We start from the raw sequence: 17,307 nt of genomic DNA on the forward strand, positions 1-17,307 counted from the left end.
ATTAATTCTAATGAAACTCCAAACCAAACGAAGTCCCGAATTGCTGTGGTGGAATCTCAGTAAAAATAAATTTACTAGGACAAGAGTGCCATGTGGCATATGTGTAAATGTTGGTGTATCAGTTACACGTAGCTAAGATACAATCAACACTGTATTGAGCAAATGCAGGAATGCAGAAACTGAAAACACTTCCCCTCCTCCATTGTTCTGGGTGAGCCATGTGGTCTAACAGGTAAGGGAAGTTAGGCTTTGTTCAGCTGATTGTGGGTAGAGTTAACTATAGGAGGAGCTATATGTCTATATCATGCATTTACACAGTCAGTTCTGGGCTCAGATCTTGTTGTATTTTGGTGACATAAGTCCCTCTGAGTCCCGATCGGTGAACCGAATAAAGAATCTCTTCCTTCCTGAAGAAACCTGTGTCCATCTCTCTGTGCTTGGCTTCCGTCAGTTTCTCCAGTATCATTGCGGCCTAACACGAATGGAGAAACCGCTCTCATTCTGTTATGACGAAATTAGGTAGTTTCGCCAGCGTTCTGTCTAAGTGACAGGACGTTCGGGAATACTGACAGGAAGCATCACGAGATCACGGATCAAAGGTGAGAATTGTGGGAAAATATCTCTGACCACAGGAAAAGGAGAACACTTTGCTCCTCCGCTGGTCATAGTAGGTCAGGCGTAGGAAACCTCCATAAGACAGATAGTCCCTACTTTGTCTTATGTTTTAAAGAAAACTAGAGCAGACAGGAATAAATAAAGAGCAGATCCTGAGAGAGGGAGAGAAGAGGAATCAATTGGGGAAAGGTAAGTTCGGCATGACAGTGCTGCTTTAAGTTGTGTTCTGTCATGCATATAGTCCTTTTGACTGGGCCTTTTGCAGATGGCTGTACAAATTTTCTATTGAAAACTCCACCCAGCCAGCTGCCCAACCATTGTCGGTTTGACAGCTTACTCTGGGAAACACTTGGAGACTCCAAGAAATATAACCTCTACAGAAGGGGTGCCCAAAAGGTAAATCCCAATAAGTTTTAAAACTATGTCCGTGATGCCAGGCAAAGCCTCATGGCAGTTGTAGTTCTACAACATCTTTGGGCAGCTCTGCTCTACAGTGGTCATGGTACTTAGATTCCTACAAACAAAGGCACCATCCCAGTGGAGAGCTATCACCGGGCTGCCTCCTGAACAGGGCGTCACAGACATGTCCTGTGTTTATAATGCTGTGTTTAATGATGGCTGCCCAGTTTATTCTTCTTCACTCCTAATCTTATGTAACCATTCTTAATATCACCGTTACACGGTTCATGGATAACTATGAAAGAAACGGCGCGAACTGCGCGATCACGAACTAACAACGCGTTCTATCTGAACACCGTGTCTCAGTCTCCCAGCCCACCCCCCGCACGGAAGTTACGTCGGTAACGTCAGTAAGCAGCGACTCGCTTCCGGTCACGCCCCCTGCTGTCTTTTAAGGCCTGTTGCGTATCGCCGAGAAGCGGCTTTGACATTCGGACTTCAAAATGGCGGACAAACCGGGTAGGTTAAGAGCGGTCACGGCAACATTGAATGGAGGAGGCAGTAGGCAGTATTCAATCCCCCCCCTCACCGTATTTCGTAGAGAGGATGCCGCCTTACCGCACGCTGTGTCTCCGTGACATTGCTGTGACGGCTAACCTTGTCACTGTGATAGGCTCTGCATGGAATGCCGAGCTGTAACATTCACTAACCGGCACTGCATGGAATGCCGAGCTGTCACATACATATAAAAACACAATACAATGTCTAATTCCGCCACATTGAGGGCGCAGTTATTTTATCCTTAATGTTGCTGTGATTTCAATTCGCTGCAGTTTGGTGAATAAACCTCTGAGACCCGGAACATAGATGGAGGTGTTTTTTTTTTTTTAGGAGGCGGTGGAGGTTTCTTGATTTATTTGTACGTTGTATTCTTTAGAAAACCGTGGGATTAAAATCTAGATTGAAAAGAAACCAAGCTAAAACCATAGTGTCAGTATAGAGTCTGTGACCTTGGGAATGTCACCTCTGTTATCCAGCTGAAGAACTTTGTCTCCCTTTTATTATGCATTATCCCTGGCTGACACTGTCTATATTCTGCCCACACTTATTATCTGCAGTCGGCTGTTACCTCTCCCCACCTTCACTACTGCTAATGGAGAGCCAGAAGCTTGTAACCAGGAGCTTCTGTTAGCTCTCCTGGAATAAACCCAGCAATCCAGGGCTAGTTCATTGGTTAAAAGCTGATTGATCTCTCAGCCAACAAGCTAAGCCCTGAACTGCATGGGTTAGCTCAGACAGACATCTTCAGTAGTGAAGGCAGGGAGCGAGACCTGTCAGATCCCAGGTAAGATGTTAAACCAAACCTAGAGCTCAATTTAAGTCAGTGAGAAGCCTCTGATAATGTAATTTTGCTGACAAAGAAGGCGCATCCAATAGCTGAAGATTCTAGATCCGCAGATGTTGTAAGGTAATATACCCTCAATAATAAAAAATGCATCTACCGGTTTTTTTTTTAAACCTCACCTCAATATGGTGATTTATTTCTGAGTTTATATTTTTCTCTATTTTGCTTTTTTGTTTTTCTACCATCTTCCTTTTTTTTTTTTTGTACTCATGTTTAATTACATTGTCTTGATTGCAATAAAAAAATACAACAGTGTTCCTTAATTTGTTACACTAACAAGTATTACAGTCACATGCCATACTCTGAATTCGTTGAGTAATCTGTTTTAACTTGTGTTACTTTAGTGCCCATTGCAGAGAGACGGTTACTGGATGTTAAAGTGGGGCAGGTGCCTGCCTGGCTGACAAGTCGTGACTTTACACCAAATGGCATTATAGCAGGTATCCGGAAAGGTTAGTATTGAATGAACATTACCAAATGCTCTACCCCTTTCAGTTAGCATTGCCGGACCCAATGTATTTTCCTACAACATATAAACATATCACTTCTTCGTGCTTATGGGCTGCATATAAAACTTGGTCCATTGCAGTATTTATATTCTACCCGGGGGGGGGAATCACTTAATATTTCTTTTGGGATCTGTGCTTGTTTAGTCAGTTGACTTTTATGTGCCAAATGTTTAATTAACCTCGTTCTGTATATCTATTTGTATTTTCGTTCTTCTTAAGTTCCTTGGGATTTTTCTTGTTTAAAGGTTATGCTTATATTCAATGTATTGATGAAATCAAACTGCTGTTGCAGGAAAGAGAAATTGTCATGTCTGTATTTTCTCCAGCAATTGCAATTTGCTTTCATCCATTCTTATCTACATCTATGTTCAAATAACCATTATTTTTTGTTTTGGTTTTTTATATTTTACTTCAGGTTACAATGGATATTATAACAAGTATATAAATGTCAGAAAGGGAGGCATTGGAGGATTAACCATGCTTCTAGCTGGCTATGTAGTGCTGAGTTACGTCTGGGAGTACGATCACATAAGTAAGTAGTAACACTTGCATACCTCCCTTTGAGGGTTTTTACCTGGTGACCAAACAGACATCAGTAAATTTTGCTAAATTATTTTTGTAAAGGGACACTCCACTGCTCAAAAAGTAATAAAAAATACTGTTTCGATTTATCCCAATGAAAACATACATGCATTTAATTGTGTAATTTTTAATTGGGGGGTATATCAACAAACCGCTCGCAAAAGCTGCAGTTCTCTTTTCTAAAGCTTTTGCAAGCCTTACTTTTCTAACCCATGCCAAAAGTCTTTACGTGGCAAATTGTTTCTGCCACCAGAAAGTGATGGAACTGGTTGGTTGAATAGTAAGGGGGGGAGGGGTTGTAACTGTGTTATAGTGCCAGTGTTTATTGAATCTGCACATTTTGTAAGATAGGGGGTGGGGGAAGAGGACACATTCTTCAAACATAAAGCACTTCAGCAAGCTGCAGTGCTTCTATGGTCTGGAGTGTACCTTTTAAAGACCTTGTATAAACTGGTTTCCTGGCTGTATCAATACTGAAGCAGATAAATGTGAATGAATTAAAGACCTATATTAAGAAGTATAAGGAAAGGATTGACTATCTGGAAGATACATTTGTTTCTCTACATTGCAAAGTAAATTCTACATGAAACTAATGAAGTCAAGCAGCTCTGTGTTCTCCTCTTTATACGCTTAACATGCTACTGGAGAATGTGAAAATGTGTGCCTTCACTTTCAGCCACTAATAATTATGTATGCCACTAATATGTAATATATTGCCCGAGAGATTTTTCAATCCCTCTGGCACAAATCGCACCTACCACTCTCACATGTAGTACTTGGAAGATACTTATTTCTACTGACAGAAAGTGACCACAAAATTGGCAAACTTCTTGTACAAAATCTATTTAGTCTTCTTAAGACTTTTGCTGTTACTAAAAGCTTAATTTCCTATCAAGTTAATTGTGCAAAACTGTAGTTCACATAGCGTCTTTATTTTTGTCAGTTAAAAAAGGCATCCATTTTCATTTTAAAAAAACAAGTTTGAATGCTGTCTGAAAAATAACATTTCAGATTCTACATCTTTGCATTTGTAGCTGGAAACCTATAAGACTGTTTTCAGCATTTCCCAAAGGGACTTTACCCAGTCGATGCCTGTGCAAATAATTTAATAATTGACGTTCACTGCTGATGATCAAATTCAGTTTTTTATATGTCTAAATCTCTTTTCGTTTACATAGAACTTATTTGTAGCAGACACTTGAATACACTAGAATTCATTTCAGCGCATAATTTGGACTTATATCTAATTGAAATTATGGAGTTTTGCCCATTTAGATTTGGAACACTTTTTGTGTGTAGTTTGTGTACCTTTTACTGGACAATGGCAGCCCCTACAAAAGCTTTTATGTTAAGTGAAATTTGTAGTTACTGTAAGCATTTTCTATTGCAGAACACGACCGTTCGAAGAAGTACCACTAAGCAATCTGTGGTTCTAATTGGCATCTATTCCTTGTACAGTGAAGCTTGTTCAGACCAATAAATCTTATTCTACTTCACATTTGTGTTTTGTATTGTTTATTATTTGTCTGTCATGTAACATTGAAAGGTCATGCTCATGTTGAAAAGTAGACATTCATCCATAATTTGCAGGAATTCCAGAATCTAGCACAATCTGAAACAAACCAAAAACGAAAGAATTCGGAATGAATTTATCCGGATTATTATTTATTTATTTTTAATAAGATCGCAAATTAGGGATTCGTCTATTAGGCTACTGAAACTATATAATTAGGGCTTTTTTTTTTTTTTTTTTTTTTTTTGCTCTTTTAGCTGTTTGGTAGCTCCCTCATTTGGTATCCGTACGTGGAATTGCCCTAGTTAAGAATTTCCAACTAGGGACTTATCTACAAAGCAACTAAAATAGCAAATTTAAAGGAACACGATCGGAGTCAGGAGCACAAATGTGTATTCCTGACCCCTATAGTGTTAACAAAAACAAAACATACTAGCCCTCCTTAAATGGCTGAGATCTTCAGAATTGAGGATCTCAGCCAATCACAATGCTTTCTTATAGGAAAGCATTGGCTTGGCTGAGATGGTCGATTCTGATTATCTCAGACGGGGCGGGTCAAACGCAACCCTGCCTAATCGGCATGTCCTCATAGAGATGCATTAAATCTATGCATCTCTATGTGAAAAGTACAGCTTCCCATGCAGAGTGTTGAGATGCTGAACGTCTTGGCACGTCTATACTCTAAGACAGTGTTTACAGCAAAAAGCCCGCAAGGACAGGTTATACTCAGAACAACTATGTTAAGCTGTAGTTTTCATCTTCTGGTGACTATAGTGTTCTTTTTAGAAACAGGACTTTTTAGATTTATATTTTTTTCAGCTGTTTAGCAGATTGCTCCCTACTGGGGTGTCCTTTTAATGGGTAATTCCATATAAGGAACCAAATTAGTGAGCTGTTGTTTAGTAGATAGCTCTCCAATTTGGTGTCCTTTAACATGGCAATCTGACTACTACTAAACCCCGCCCTATACGGAAATAATAAATGCCCGAATTTCAAATTTAAACATGTGCACATGAATTTTAAATTCATGGTGAGGACAAGAAGGGGGAAACAAAACACCGCACCCAATATGACTTGAAAAATTTAATCCAGAAGTTACAGATGGGCCTCTACTATGCCAAGATATTTAACCCCTTAAGGACACATGACGTGTGTGACACGTCATGATTCCCTTTTATTCCAGAAGTTTGGTCCTTAAGGGGTTAAACCCGTTTTTCCCCCAAAGTCTTTATACACATTCATTTTATGGCTTGTAGTAATATATTCTCAGATAAGAATGCTAAACAATGTATCCTAGTACCTGGAACTTGACCTTTTTAATTTTAACCTAGGTATATTTATAAAGGAAATGTTAAAGGACCACTCTAGGCACCCAGACCACTTCAGCTTAATGAAGTGGTCTGGGTGCCAGGTCCAGCTAGGGTTAACTAATTGTTTTATAAACATAGCAGTTTCAGAGAGTTAAGCCTTCCCCCTAATTCTCTAGTGGCTGTCTCACTGACAGCCGCTAGAGGCGCTTGCGTGATTCTCACTGTGAAAATCACAGTGAGAGCACGCAAGCGTCCATAGGAAAGCATTATGAATGCTTTCCTATGTGACCGGCTGAATGCGCGCGCAGCTCTTGCCGCGCGTGCGCATTCAGCCGACGGGGAGGAACGGAGGCGGAGAGGAGGAGGAGGAGAGCTCCCCGCCCAGCGCTGGAAAAAGGTAAGTTTTACCCCTTTTCCAGAGCCGGGCGGGAGTGGGTCCCTGAGGGTGGGGGCACCCTCAGGGCACTCTAGTGCCAGGAAAACGAGTATGCTTTCCTGGCACTAGAGTGGTCCTTTAATGGAGCCTGTGTTTAGATGACTAAACTGCTGGAAGGGTACCTAAAATCAATAAAGTGTGTGTTTTGGTTTTTTCAATTGCAGAAGTCTCACAAGCTTCTGTGTCACGGGTTACCAAGTGGAAGTTTATGAGAGGAATATAACCAGATTTAGTTTTCTGAAGTAGTAATCTATGAGGGTTCAACAGAGGTGGCAAGTGGTGTCCCTTGGGGTTCTGTTCTGGGACCCCTTCTATTTAACATGTTTTATAAATTATCTTAAAAAAAGCATTGAAAGTAATGTTTCAGTGTTTGCAGATAAGACACTCTGTAAAGTAATACAATGTGAGCAAGATATTGCTTTGCTGCAGAGGGATTTAGATAGACTGGGGGCCTAGGCACTCAAATGGCAGATGAAATTGAATGTAGAAAAATGCAAAGTTATGCACTTCAGCGTAAAGAATGCAAATCGATTTAGGGATAACACACACGAAAAGGACTTTGGAATTGTTATAGACAACAAACTAACTATGCAACAATGTGCAATGTCAATCAGCAGTGGCTAAGGCCAGTAAGGTATTGTCATGCATGAAAAAGGGGCATTCATTCTCAGAATATCATTTTGCCTCTTTATAAATCATTGGTAAAACCACATCTTGAATATGCTGTGCAATTTTGGGCACCTGTTCCAAAGAAGGATATTATGGCACTAGAAAAAGTGCAGAGGCGGGCTACAAAATTAATAAAAGGAATGGAACATCTCAGCTATGAAGCAAGGTTAACCAATTTAAACCCCTTTAGTTTAGAAAAACGTCACCTGAGAGGGAATATAATATTATACAAATATGTCTGGGGCCAATACAAACCATTGTGTGGAAATCTATTCACAAACCGGACTTTACATAGGACACAAGGTCATCGATTAGCCTGGAAGAAAAAAGATTTTGTCTAAGGCAAAGAAAATGTTTTTTTTTTTGTTTTGTTTTTGTTTAACTGTAAGAACAATAAGGAAGTGGAATTCTCTGCCTGAAGAAGTGGTTTTATCAGAGTCCATACAGATGTTCAAACAGCAGCTAGATGCATACTTGCAAAAACAGAATGTTCAGGGATATCATTTTTCAATTTAGGTTAATGCTTCTTGATCCAATGATTAATCTGGCTGCCACTCTGGGGTCAATAATGAATTTTTTCTTTAGTTATTTGCAAAATTGGAATTGCTTCAAACTGGGTTTTTTTTTGTCTTCTTTTGGATCAACGGCAAAAAATGAATGTGAGGAAGGCTGAACTTGATGGATGCAAGTCTCTTTTCCGCTATGTAACTATATGTAAGAGCTACCATCAACTGTGATTTCATATAAAATGAAAAAAGTATGCTGTACATTGGTTCAGTAAAGTACAAGATACTCCTTGCATAAAAATTGTACAATAGTGAGCAGCAGACTCCCATAAATGAGAGCTGCTATGTTGTGCATCACAAAATAATTCTTTAAAGAAACGTTTTTAGCTCATGTTATCTACCTTCACATTTAAGAGTGTCTCAACTGAAATAATGAATAAATTATACACACACGCTAAAATATTAGAGAAAGCCACTCATAAAACACTGAATGTATGTCACGTCACATGTATTAATTTTATAACACCTGCTACAGCTCCTAAAATTTGAACACATTCAATTCATGACTGACCTGAATAAATGCTACAATGGAATATGGTTTAGAAGCAGTGGCGGAACTACCGCAGTCGCCAGTAGATCCGCCAGGGCAGCACGTTAAGGGGCCCGTCGGGTGGCCCATGTTGTTGGGGTCACCCGATGGCAATGAATATCAAGGCAGCTCAGTTGCGCTTTAACAGCGCAACCGGGCCCCCTATGATGAGGTCAGAGCGCAGGGAGGAAATGACTGCCCCGTCACTTCCTACCAGTAACCACCGGGAGACGCGCAGGAGGAAGAGAGGAGGGAGTCAGAGTGGGAACTCTGACACCCATCAGACTGAGCCACCACTGGACCCCTGGGAAGTCACCCTGCTGCATCTAAAAGGTAGGAAACAGGAGGGTTACTTAAACATTTTGTTAGTGTGTCTGTATGTATGTGTCTACATGTCTGTGTGTATGTATGTATGGGTCTATGTTTGTATGTGTGTGTGGGGGGGTTAGACCATGGGGGGGGGGGCCAGGGCAATTTTAGCACCAGGGCCCGTGGTTTCTAGTTATGCCTCTGGTTAGATGTTTCATCTTCCATTCACAAATATATATTTTAACTAATGGTTGTCATCTTTCTCTCTCCCCCCCCCACCCTCCTTCCCACATTAGAGAAAGTGCTCTTCCCTCTTCTAAGGGCTGAAACGCATGCTGGGCACCTGCATTTTATACTCTAATTACTGCTCGGAGCTTTGGCGCCAAATTCAAAGAGGAAGGCCTTGAAGAGTATTTAAACCCAGTCAGCAGCCGGATGCCGTTCAGCTCTGTTGTAGGTGTGCTCGCACCAGCCCTCCAGCACACTCAGAGGCCGTTTTAGGTCTCTTGTCCCATGTGTAGTACCGTTAGGTAATCTCTCTTTTTTTTCTAGTGTGTCTGTGTGTCTAGTGTGTCTATGTCTAATCCTGTGACTTCAGAGAAACCTGTGGAAAAACGAAAATGTCTTTCCAAGTCCAAAAACCTTATCTGTGCATTCAGCAATCAGCCTATGCCTGATGGTTATGAAAATAAACTGTAATATTTGTTGTAAAGAGGCAGCGGAAGATTTAAAGAAAGCGGAGGTTTTCTTGTCTTGGTTCCAGTCTAATCTCCATCAAACCTTTGGAGAGATAAAGGAAGCAGCTATTCAAGACTTGATTACAGGTTCTTCTGTTATGGTACATAGCGCTTGGTTGGATTCATTTGGAAAAGTATATATGTGAGAATTGAAAGAAGATCCAGTCAAACTTCTGCAGGATATCAGAATGGTTTCTGATTTCTTGGCAGACTCTAGTTCAGAAACTCTTAAACTATTGTCAAAATCCCTGGAATCAAGAGGTTGGTCTCCGGACTCTGCATCCAAACACAACTTATGTGTCATGCGATTCGAACAGGGGAGACTGTTTGTTTTTTTTCTCAACTGGATGACCTGCTAAAAATTGCAGGAGGGAAAAAAGCACTTCTAGAAAATAATAAGAAAGGGTTCTTTAATAAAAGTAGATCATCAACAGATTCCTTTCGTTAAGACCAGGCTTTCCTATGGGGATTCCGGTGACGCTGGAAGTTCTCATGATCAAAAGCCGTCTAAGAACCCGGAAGTCCCTCTAATGGATGCCTGGTAGACAGACACTAGAGGAGGACCTAACCCTGCAAGGCAATTATTGCAGTTTATAAAATGCTCAGGGTTAAGGGTGATGAGAGTTCGCACCAAGACCACTTCAATAGGCTGAAGTGGTCTTGGTGCCTACAGTGTCCCTTTAAGGTTCAAATACCTCCTAAATTAACATGTTCAGATTCACTCACAATGCCACTACGGTCAGGGCCGTTTGAAGGAATTTGGGGGCCCCAAGCAAAACAGACATGGAGGCCCCCACATGCACGCTCAAGGTCTGGGCCCCCCGGCGCCTGCACCCGGGTCCTCCCCCCCCACCCCCCGAGTCCGCCCACAGGGATGCAGTGTCTGCAGGGCCGGTACAAGGATTTTTGCCACCCTAGGCAAAAGTAAAGTTTGCCGCCCCCCATGTGACATCACAGTGCCCCACCCATATGATCTGCCATGTTAACTAACACAGTGCTGCAGTGCCGCCGTGTTTACAATAAAAGGCCTGCAGGGACAGGCTATAGACACCAGAACCACTACATTAAGCTGCAGTGGTTTTGGGGACTATAGTGTCCCTTTAATGTGAGGTAAATTAGAGATTAGTGCCACGAATAATATACTAGATTGCCTACTTACAACCAGATGAGGATGATGATGGGCTTCAGCTGCTGTCTGGCTCCACTGGTCTGGTGTAGAACAGGCTCTCTGGAGGCGGTTTGTAACTGTGGTCACAAAAATCAATGTTCTGGGAGAACAGGAAGCAGCTCAATTTTTTGAGGGCCATTTACACAGCTCAAGGTCTGGGTCCCAGGGTCCACCTTCATGTTCCACCAATGAGTTTGTTCACAGGGGTGTGTGTGTGGGGGGGGGGGAGGATGTCCTGATGTGTGTAAGGAATGCATTGTGTGAATCTGTGTTTGTATGTGTAAGGGCTGCAAGGTGAGTTTGTGTATGTATGGGATGCAGTGTGTGTGTCTGTAAGGCAGTGTTTCCCAACCCAGTCCTCAAGGCACACCTACCAGTCCAGGATTTAAGGATTACCCAGTTTTGTCTAAGGTGTTTTTAGAAAAAAAAGAAAAAACACCTTAGACACAACTGGGTCACCCCTAAATCCTGGACTGGTAGGTGTGCCTTGAGTACTGGGTTGGGAAACACTGCTGTAAGGGATGCACTGAGTGTGTGGAAGGGGTGCATTGTGTGTTGCTGTGTGTAAGGGATGCATTGCTTGTGTATGTGTGTCTGTGTGTAATGCATTGTGTGTTTTTCTGTGTGCAAGGGGTGCATTGTGTGTGTGATGGATGTCAATCTCTCCCCCTACCACCGTCAATTTCCTTCTTCTCCCCCCCTCTCCAATTTCCTTCTTCTCCCCCTCCCTCTCATTGCCTTCTCCCCCCTCCAATTTCCTTCTTCTCCCCTCCCTCTCATTTCCTTCTTCTCCCCCTCCCAATCATTTCCTTCCTTCTCCCCCCCCTCCAATTTCCTTCCTCCCTCTCCAATTTCCTTCCTCCCCCCTCCAATTTCCTTCCTCTCCCCCCTCCAATTTCCTTCCTCCCTCCCCCCTCAAGTTTCCTTCCTCCCTCCCCCCTCAAGTTTCCTTCCTCTCCCCCTCCCTCAAATTTCCTTCCTCTCCCCCCTCCCTCAAATGTCCTCCCTTCCTCTCCCCCTCCCTCAAATGTCCTCCCTTCCTCTCCCCCCTCAAATTCCTACCTCTCCCTCCCCTCCCTCAAATTTCCTTCCTCTCCCCCTTCGAATTTCCTCCCTCCCTCTCCCCCCCAACATTTCCTCCCTCCCTTTCCCCCCCACTCCCTCAAATTTCCTCCCTCCCTCTCCCCCCTCCCTCAAATTTCCTCCCTCCCTCTCCCCCCACTCCCTCAAATTTCCTCCCTCCCTCTCCCCCCACTCCCTCAAATTTCCTCCCTCCCTCTCCCCCCCACTCCCTCAAATTTCCTCCCTCCCTCTCCCCCTCCACCCACTCAAATTTCCTCCCTCTCCCCCCACCCACTCAAATTTCCTCCCTCTCCCCCCCACCCACTCAAATGTCCTCCCTCGCCCCCCCCACCCACTCAAATGTCCTCCCTTCTCCCCCCCACCCACTCAAATTTCCTGCCTCTCCCCCCACCCACTCAAATTTCCTCCCTCGCCCCCCCCACCCACTCAAATTTACTCCCTCGCCCCCCCACCCACTCAAATTTACTCCCTCGCCCCCCCACCCACTCAAATTTTCTCCCTCCCCCCCACCCACTCAAATTTTCTCCCTCCCCCCCACTCAAATTTTCTCCCTCCCCCACTCAAATTTTCTCCCTCCCTCCCCCCCACCCACTCAAATTTTCTCCCTCCCCCCACCCACTCAAATTTTCTCCCCCCCCCACCCACTCAAATTTTCTCCCTCCCCCCCACCCACTCAAATTTTCTCCCTCCCCCCTACCCACTCAAATTTTCTCCCTCCCCCCCTCCAATTTCCTCCCTCCCTCTCCCCCACTCACTGCAATGTCCTCCCTGTTGGCTGTCCCTGACACCCGGCGGGCGCGCGAGGGAGCACTCTCTCTGGCTGAGTGCTTCCTCTTCAGCTCCCTCGCGCGCCCGCCGGGTGTCAGTTGCTTGTTTTGCCTGCCGGGTAGCGACGGGCCTGACTACGGTGGCCTTCATCAGCAAGCAAGGAGGGGCCTGTTCCTCTTTTCTGGAGAACCTACTTGGAAGCTGAGACTGATTTGGGCCCCTTAACCTCTATTTACGGCCCCAGTGAACCTGCAGAAGCAAACCCTGTTACTACTTGTGAAGAAAATAGACTAATTTTCGGTATTTTCTTCTTTTATTCGTGATTTCCTGCTTTATTTAGTTTATTTAGTATTTATTGGTTCGGTAGATTAAACTACCGAACACCAACCACCCTCCTGGCTCATTATCTTCAAAGGGAACCGTCTATTAAGGGCTCTCTGGGCGGCCGCCGTTCGTATAGTCGAATGCCACGTGGAGGAGAAAACAGCGGCCATCTTGTTTGCACGAAAGGAGGCAGCGGGACTTGGCCGTCGAGTGTCTGGAACTAAAATCGGACATTCGACTTCCCGAACACCGCTGAAAACATACGAACGCCTGCTTCCTTTTGTTGCCGAACAGCTAGGAAAGTGCCGTTCGGTAGTTTGGTTCCCACAAACACGGGGAACAATCACTCCTATGAGCCAGGAGGCTCCGTTAGTGGGTTTATTAGTTTATTTTGCTTTTTTAAAATTTACCTACCCCACACACGGAACTCATGGAACTATTTTGGGCAGGAGCCTCGTGTGTGGTCGGTGAACTAAGACTTCCATACTTTTTGAGAACCCCTGGACCGATCTGGGTGAAATTTGAATATGTTGGTCTCCCAGATCGGTGCTATCAGGGGACATGTCATTTGTGGGGATAACGTATGTATAAAGGGGTGTTCAAAGTTTTTGGGAAATTGTGTGCCCTTTGCCTGGAGATAATTGGGTTATTCCTTAACTTATCTCATTATCTCCCAGGCAGAGGAAGAGAGTGGTTTACTGTAAATCTGTGTTATGATTGATTGTCACGTTTGTTTACTGTGGGAGGTCCTCTTGCAGGAGGATTTCCATAAAAGCCAGTGTGGCATCTATAAAATATTATTCCTGTTGTACCCTTCATGAAGTCTAGTCTCTTGCTTGGGGAACCTTTTATTTGCTGGGAAGATTCATCTTGGAAGCTGCATTCATCTCTATTATTCCTCTACACCATAACTACAGCTATAATCACTTATGCTCAGCTATTGGGAAAGGTATAGAAGAACTCAGTACCATAACCACTGAGGTTTTTAACAACTGGTGGCAAGCGACAGGATTGAAAGGGACGCCTAAAGACAACTGGTGAATGGCCCAGCAGTACAAGAGACTAAAAAGGACTATGCTAAAGGATCTGCTGGAAGCCCGAGGTCAGGTGGCAAGCAACAAAAAGAAAGCTACCCTCATAGCAGAACTGATGGAGGGCGACAAAACCAGCAGCATGGCGAATGTCAGCCGGGATGAAACAGAGTTCCAGCAGACAGAAGGTGATGTGGAGGCTAAACCTATTTGGTCCAAACCCCCACCAGAGATGGTGGCGCAAGTCCTGGCTCAGGTAAGCGCAGAGCCCAACAGGCAAGCCTAAGCCAAAGGGAAACTGCTTCGTTGTCTGGATCTATAAATGGAGGGCAGCGGAGAAAAATTCATTATGCTGCATTTAAAGTTTTTTCGGATGAAGAGATGGAGATTGACGCATATTTACAGGATTTCGAACGTCAGTGCGCTTTGGAGGGTCAGGAACCAGAGCAATGGGCTGCAATCCTAAGCAGCAAGCTCACGGGCCGAGCAGCGGAGGTATACCAAGCAGTTCCTGACGCAGCCATACATGACTACACCAGGGTAAAAGACATTCTGTTAGCCAGGTATGTTGTGACCCCAGAGACCTACAGAAAAATGTTTCGAGCGCTACGAAAGGGGAGTCGAGACTCTTATACAGAATGGGCATTCAGGATGTATTGGGCAGCCCAAAACTGGATACAAGGCTGTCAAGCCACTATGCTAGAGGAGGTTATGCAACTCCTCTTGCTAGAACAGTTCTTTGACCATGCACCTGCAGACACCAGAGACTGGGATAGGAAGCCAACCACCGCAGATGAAGCGGCCAACTTAGCGGACAAGCATCATGAGGGGAGAAAAGGAGATACTAGTGGAGGTCGAAATCTGGTGAGGACCAGCACTACAATGCCAGGGCCCGTGACTACTCCCAGGCCTAACCCTTACACACCTGCTTCTCAGCCCAACAACAACCGGAGACCCCCACTGGTATGTCACCAATGTAACCAGCCGGGACATTACAAAATACATTGCCCACAGCGTAGCAGGGGCAACTGGGATCGGCCAACACCACCACCGAGGGCGGCCGCACATTCTTATCACCACGAAAGCAACAACACCGATCCAGAGCAATGAGCCGTGCTCCATGAGGTGAACCCGGCACAAGCAGAGGGGGACAATCGGGTACACCACCGGCAGTGGGTTACCGTAGATGGGAAGGAGGCAGAGGCACTTAGAGATTCTGGGGCCACACTCACCCTGGTACAACCTCATACCGTGTCCGCAAAGGCACGCACCAACCGGACTCTTGCAGTACGAGTAGCAGGAGGCGCCATCCACAAGCTGCCCACAGCTCGGGTACACTTAAACTGGGGCACAGGGGCCAAGCAAATGGAAGTAGGCATTATGTCCAGCCTACCAGTGGAAGTGTTGTTGGGAAACTATTTGGGGTGCTTAACTTCTCAACTGACCAACCCCGATCCAGCCAGGACCTGCCCCGTGACTACCAGGGCGCAAGCCCGTCGAGATGGACTTGCACACTCCGAGGAACCACAGGTAGGAACCGAAAACCCTGTAGTCTCCCCTGACCCTTTCTGGGGCACCCCCCAAAATTGTGGCCAAGCTCAGCAGACAGACCCCACGTTAGCCGGTTACAGGAGGGCAGTAGGATCCCCTAAGGAGGGTAATGCCCAGGAGAGTTTCCGCTGGGAAAACGGACTCTTATACCGAGTCACAGGGGGAGTGGGGAGTGAGACGGCCCAAGTTATAAAGAGACAGCTAGTGGTACCCCGCAAGTAAAGAGCAGAACTCCTAAAGCTCAGCCATGATATCCCGCTAGCAGGACATCTGGGTATCAAGAAGAATAAGGACCGCCTCACCCAGACGTTCTTTTGGCCCGGGATATCAAAAGATTTGCAGACTTACTGTCGAACATGTGATACATGTCAACGGATAGGGAAGAGGGGGGGACCATCCTAGGGCCAAGATACGCTCTTTGCCTATAATAGAAGAGCCATTCTACAGAGTGGCAGTGGATCTAATAGGGCCCCTCAGCAAACCCAGCTCCTCAGGAAAACGCTACATCCTCACGGTGGTGGACTACGCCACCAGATACCCTGAGGCTGTGGCGCTCTCCAATATTGAGGCAGAAACTTTAGCAGAGGCTCTAGTCTAGATCTTTTCCAGGGTAGGCTTCCTCAAGGAAATCCTGTCTGATCAGGGAACGCAGTTCACTGCAACTGTGACCTAACAGTTGTGGCAGAGCTGCGGGGTAAAACCATTGTCCTATACGGGAGGGCAACGGAGGAGAGGAAGGGATCCCCGTCATACCATACGTACTGGAGTTTCGAGACCGATTGCAGGCTCTGACCGACTCCGTCCGGGAGAACCTGCAAGCGGCAGAAACGGTGGTATGACAGGGGAGCACGACATAGGGTCCTGGAGGTAGGGCAAAAGGTATTGGCCCTCCAAAAGAGACAAGTTACAGGCGGCTTGGCAAGGGCTTTTTAAAGTGGTGGAGCGGATTAGCGACACCACCTATATTGTAGCCAAATGTTCAGATGAAAGGATCAGACGGGCCTTTCATGTGAACATGTTGAAGCCGTACGTTGAACACCCGAGGACGTGGCGGCCATTTGCGTCCCGTCCACAGATGATAGTGAGGGGCTCTCCTTGCCCGATCTGCTGGCAGCTAACCAGGGTACCTTAGAGCAGGCCGGGTTGGGTGAAAAGTTAGATCCGACACAGCAGGCAGACGCAAAACAACTGCTCCCGGAATACCTAGGGCATAGAGTAGGGTCCGGGTAACAGCGTCCCGAACCAGCCAAAGTGGAGGCCATAGCAAATTGGCCCCAACCCCACACAAAGACGCAAGTGTTGGCATTCTTAGGCACAGCAGGGTATTACCGGAAATTTCTCCCAGAGTATAGTGCCCTGGCCAAACCCCTCACCGACTTAACCAAGAAGTCCTTGCCCAAACAGGTAGCGTGGTCCCCGGAGTGCGCAACAGCTTTCCAGAGACTTAAATCTGCCTTAAGCAAGGCTCCAGTATTGGCGGCCCCAGACCCTAATAAAACATTTCTTGTTCATACAGATGCCTCTATGTTTGGGCTGGGAGGCATGCTGAGCCAAGTGGGGGACGATGGAATGAAGCACCTGGTGGCATATATCAGTCGCAAACTATTACCCCGAGAAGTCGGCTATGCCACCGTGGAGAAGGGGTGCCTGGTGCTAGTATGGGCACTAAAGAAGCTGTAACCGTACCTTTATGGCCAAGCATTCACCTTACTAACTGACCATAACCCCCTCATTTGGCTCAACTGAGTCTCTGGAGATAATCCCCGGTTGCTCCGCTGGAGCTTAGCCTTGCAACCATACAAC

At 45.4% G+C, this 17,307-nt stretch overlaps 1 protein-coding gene across 1 annotated transcript; it reads left to right on the forward strand.

Annotated features, from left to right (window-relative positions):
- Positions 1-1,421: 1,421 nt before the first annotated feature.
- On the forward strand, positions 1,422-5,006 carry ATP5MF (ATP synthase membrane subunit f). Its single transcript, XM_063430262.1, has 4 exons — positions 1,422-1,533; positions 2,764-2,871; positions 3,344-3,460; positions 4,901-5,006. Exons 1-4 carry the CDS (start codon positions 1,518-1,520, stop codon positions 4,927-4,929), a joined length of 270 nt encoding a protein of 89 aa, XP_063286332.1. The 5' UTR covers positions 1,422-1,517; the 3' UTR covers positions 4,930-5,006.
- The last annotated feature ends 12,301 nt before the right edge of the window (positions 5,007-17,307 follow it).

The sequence above is a fragment of the Pelobates fuscus genome, chromosome 8 (assembly GCF_036172605.1).
Source record: "Pelobates fuscus isolate aPelFus1 chromosome 8, aPelFus1.pri, whole genome shotgun sequence".
NCBI lineage: Eukaryota > Metazoa > Chordata > Amphibia > Anura > Pelobatidae > Pelobates > Pelobates fuscus.